General features: G+C 61.5%; 1 protein-coding gene across 1 annotated transcript in view; it reads right to left on the reverse strand.

Moving 5' to 3' along the window:
- VWCE (von Willebrand factor C and EGF domains) overlaps positions 1 to 4,601 on the reverse strand; it is a 27,288-nt gene that overhangs the window by 21,362 nt on the left and 1,325 nt on the right. The window contains 2 exon segments of the mRNA XM_015569807.1: positions 5 to 55; positions 869 to 985. Coding sequence (XP_015425293.1) covers positions 5 to 55; positions 869 to 985 — 168 coding nt within the window.

Raw genomic sequence — 4,601 nt, forward strand, 5'->3', positions numbered from 1 at the left:
TGGCAGGGGTGGAGGCAGACCCGCCGCTCCTGCGGCCTCCGGCATTCGTTGACATCTGCAGGAGAGCCTCGCTGCCCACAGCTGCCTCGTCAGGGCTACCAGGCCTTTCTCCCATCATCCCTTAGCCCCAAAGGCCGCAGTCTCCCTGCCCGGGGGGTGGGGGTGACTCAGAGGCCGGCAGCGGGGTTGGTCTATGCTGGGGCCCTCGCGGGGTCATGCATCCAGTGGGCGTCTAATGGGTGCGCCAGGGCCTCATCCCCAGCAGCGGGCAGCAGTGATCCAGTGCTGGCCAGAGGGGAGGAGCCCGCTGGGAACCGCTATCCACACCGCACCATCCCACCCGGCGGGGTTGGTGGGGTGGCCCCTTCCGAGAAAAGAGTCTCAGTGCCCTGCCCGGGCCTCAGGACACACACCGAGTTCGGCTGGAACACGGTCCTGTTTCCGCCCCGGGACCCCAGCTCCGCCCGCGAGCCCCGCTCCAGCCACAGACCCTGGAAACTCCTGCTAAGGGCTGAGAAGACAGGGTCTCCTCCGAAACCAGAGGTGCTAAGGCAGAACGGGCCTCATTTACCAAGGGGAGCACAGGCGGCCAAGAAAAGGAGGGAAGAGAGGAACCCTGGGGTGTCTCTGGGAGGAGGGGTGGGAGGGCAACAACAGGATGAACTGGCACTCGGCCAGGAAAAGCCCAAAGCGGGGTCTTCCATGAGGAGCCCGCGGGCCCAAAGGCCGGCCTGAGCGGAGGGTCGCGGGCTGACAGGCTCGGGGACCAGGAGGTGCCGACTGCCTGCTGGCCGGCCTCTCCCTGTCCGTCCCTGTCCCTGATCTGTCCATCCCCCTGATTGGCAGCCTACAGGGTCCCCGGCCTCACCTACACAGGAGTGCCGGTTGCCGTGGAGATGGAAGCCGGGCCGGCAGGAGCACGAGTAGCTGCCGATGCTGTTCCTGCATCGCTGCTGGCAGGGCGACCCCAGGCATTCGTCTGTGTCTGGAGGGACGGCGGAGGCTGGAGCGCTTTCCCCGCGGAGTTTTGGAGCCATGCGGTCCCTCGTGTCCCGCATCGCCATCTCCTGCCCCGGGCCGCGGGGGGATCCCCTTACCCCCCCTTTCTCTCTGCCCACATCAGTGTATCCACCCCTCAGCCCCCTGATCAGCCTTCCCTCCACCCCCACCCACATCCTGGCCCCCGCCCCCACCTTCGTCTAGAGCAGCGGCTCCCAGCGTGGGGCACACGCCCACAGGGGGGCGATGTGATTTTTAAGGGGGGCAATTCGAGAATGAGTTATTTAGTGAATTTTTTTTGCATTTATGGTTCTAGGGGCCTCATATGGAGTAGTTAGTATATAAATATGTATCGTGACACGTTTATGCATTTCAGTTCTCTGTTATATATTTTGAAACTTTGCTATTTTTTCATATCACTTCATATTAATTTAACAATTTCTTAGTGATTTCTTCCTCAGAACTTCAATTGTCCTTCCGTTCTTTTATTTTTCTCCTTCATGGACATCATGTTCTTTGGAAGCTGGTTTAGACCAAGTTTGTGGCCTTTGGGGCTTCCTCCATGTGGATAGGGGTTCACTTTTTGAATAATGAGAATTATATGTCACGGGGGGGAGGGGAGGCATTAGGATTTTAGAAACGCTTAGGTGGGGCGCGGCCAGAAAAAGGCTGGGGACCTCTGGGCTAGAGTCTGGAGAACAGCCTCGCACATCGCCCTGCCTCTCCCTGCGCTCCCTCCAGGCCTCCCAAAGGGCACCTCTGACCAGGCCCCTCGCCCTCCTTGGCTCCTGCAAGCACCAATGCAGCACCAGAGTTCACAAGCCCTGGGCTGCCCCTTCCCCGGGCTCCCCTGCCCCTCGCCTTTGCTCTGGCTTAAATTCTTGCCCTCTTCCAAGTGCACCCCACTCTTGTGGGCCTCCCCTTTGCCCATGTCCTCTTGTCCGCTTGGACTGCCTTTTTGTCTCGTCTGCTGGAAAACTCCTACTCATACCTCAAAACCCAGCTGCTATAGCACCTCCTCTGTCAAAGCTTCCCCGTGCTGGTATTTGCAAAGGTGAAACCCTACATGTCCATCCGTAAGAGAAGGGTTAGGAGCCGCGGGATGTTTGCACTGCGGGGCACCAGGCCGCAGTTCAAAGAGCAAAGCAGGGCTGTTGGCCCTGACGGGAGAGATCTCCAAGGCAGGTTGCTGGAGGGGAAAGCAAGCAGCGGAATGACTGGGTTCAAATTCCGGCTCCGACACGATCTCGGAAAAGTTATTTCATGTCTGTAGGGCTCAGTGTTCCTATCAGGACAATGGAAATAAGCCTCACAGGATAATTAGGAGGATGAAATGACAAAACGCATCCACAGTGCTTAGCAAGGTGCCCAGGCACAATCGTTCAGGACAGTGCGCTGTTCATCTCTTATTACATCTCTGTAATAGTGTGTGCGTGCGTGTGCGTGTATGTATGCGTGTGTGTGTGCATGTGTACATGTGCTAGAGAGAGGCAGGCAGATTGACAACCAGGTGCTACGGATGAATCGTGTCCCCCAAATTCACACGGTAAAGCCATAAACTCCAAAGTGATGGTGTCAGGAGGGGCCTTTGGGAATTCGGTTTCGATGCGGTCTGGAGGATGAGGCCCTCAGGATGGGCTCGGGGACCTGGAGGTCCAGACTGCCGACCTTGCCCTGCCCCTGGGCTTGCCCTGACCTTCAACCCTGGAGCCAAGCTCCCCCTCTCTGCCATCTGCGAGCCCTCACCAGGAATGGAGTGGCCTGGCACCTGGGCCTCAGACTTCCACCTCCAGAACCGGGAGGCTAAACTTGTGTCATTCCAACCGCCCCATCCGTCCGTCCGTCCGTGGGGGTTGGTTACAGCACCTGAGCTAAGGCCCCGGTCACTCTCTGGGGGAGCAGAGTGCAGGAGGGAAGAGGGCCGGAGCTGGCGGCCTTTAAACCTTTGTTTACAGCTGATGACAACAGCAAATAGCAGAGACTCACACGGCAGGGCCCCGGGGACTGTGTGGCCGCCTCACCTCACTGCTCCCTCGCCTCACTTCTGTGAGTGCAAGTCACCCTAAGATCACTCTCATCCTGCTCCCCTAGGAGGGAGGCGCCTCCTCTCCCGGGGGTCCCCCGCACCTGCCCCCGTCCCAGCCTCGCGGCTTTGCTCCCCACCAGGCTGGGCCGCTGGAGGCCGGACGCTTCTCCCTGGCCCTGTCTCCAGAGCCGGGCCCCGGCGGCCTGCAGGGCCACCCGCAGACTGATGACCAAGAGGAGGGCCGGGACGGAGCCCGTACCCGCCTGGCGCAGCCCCATGGGGCAGAGGGCGTGGCAGGAGGCCTGCAGGGGACACTGAGGACACACGTGGGACTGAGGACACACACACGTGGGACTGAGACACGGCACTGGCTCCCAGATGGTTCCCGTCTGATAAGGCAGGAGCCACGGCACACGCCCTCGAGGCCACACGTGGCCGGCGAGATGTGCCCACAGGGAACGCCCAGGCCCAGCCGGAGTGTGACCGACCATCACAGCGGAGGGATGGGAAGAGGACCAGGGGGAGGGGGAGGGGCCAGCAAGGGGGAGTCCGGAAGCACAGGGGAGACCTGGGCCCAGCCTGGCAGGAGTGCGGGTTCCTGCCGGGGCAGTGGGGAGGGGGAGGGGGCAGGGCTAGGGAGCTGGTTAAGGCTCGGCTGGGCAGCACCCAGGAGTCTCAAAGCTTCTGCCCAGGGCAGGTGCCTGGGTCCAAGCAGTGCTCCGGGGAGGTGCAGGTTGAGGGGCGAGGGGGGCTGGAGGGCAGACCTCCCCCCGCTTCACAGCCCCCCTTCCCCCTCCGAGAACCACACGCTCTGCAGGGCCTGCGGGACCGGCTCTGCCGCTCTGGTCTGCGCCGGAGCCTCTGCCCCTGAGCCCGCCTGCCCTCCGTTCTCCGTACCCGGGCCCTTCGGGACCACGGCCACCAGGAAGCCCGCCATGACTGAACCCAGCCCCTGGGGTCCCTGGTGACCGAGACCAGTGTGCCCCCCACCCACGCCCGCTGTGACATGTCCCCTGGCTTCTCCTCGGCCCAGTTTGCTCTGCGACCAGAAGTGGGTGCGGGAAGTTCTCCCCACAAAAGGCATCAGGGAAGAGGCATGACTTCAGCTGCCCCGAGGGGCGGTGCAAGGAGCGCCGGCAGCCAGAGCGTGAGGCGCCCGGCCCGGCGGTTCTGGGGGTGACCAGAGGCCACAGGAGCCTCTGTCGCGGCATTATTTACGGCGGGACGCGTGGCAGACAAGCTAGTGAGGGGTGACAGGGCTGGGGGCTTACATGACAGCCGCGTGTGCAGCCGTTAGACATTATGCTGTGAGGACTACTCCGTGCTTCCAGTATCACGTCTAGTGAGGAAACTCAGACAAAAACTGCGGAGAAGGGGTGGTGTCAACCTTATAAAACACATAGCTATGCATGCCTCACACACATACACACGCAGGTACACGCGTGCAAACACGTATGCACCCACGGAAAAGGGCAGGCAAGAGCTCCCTTTTGTAGCCAATACGGCCGGGCAGCAGCTCGGATGCGCCCCTCCTTCACGCCCCAACGTTCCCAGGGCGCTCTCTGTAACATCTGCA

This window comes from Myotis davidii, unplaced genomic scaffold (genome assembly GCF_000327345.1).
Source record: "Myotis davidii unplaced genomic scaffold, ASM32734v1 scaffold826, whole genome shotgun sequence".
Lineage (NCBI taxonomy): Eukaryota > Metazoa > Chordata > Mammalia > Chiroptera > Vespertilionidae > Myotis > Myotis davidii.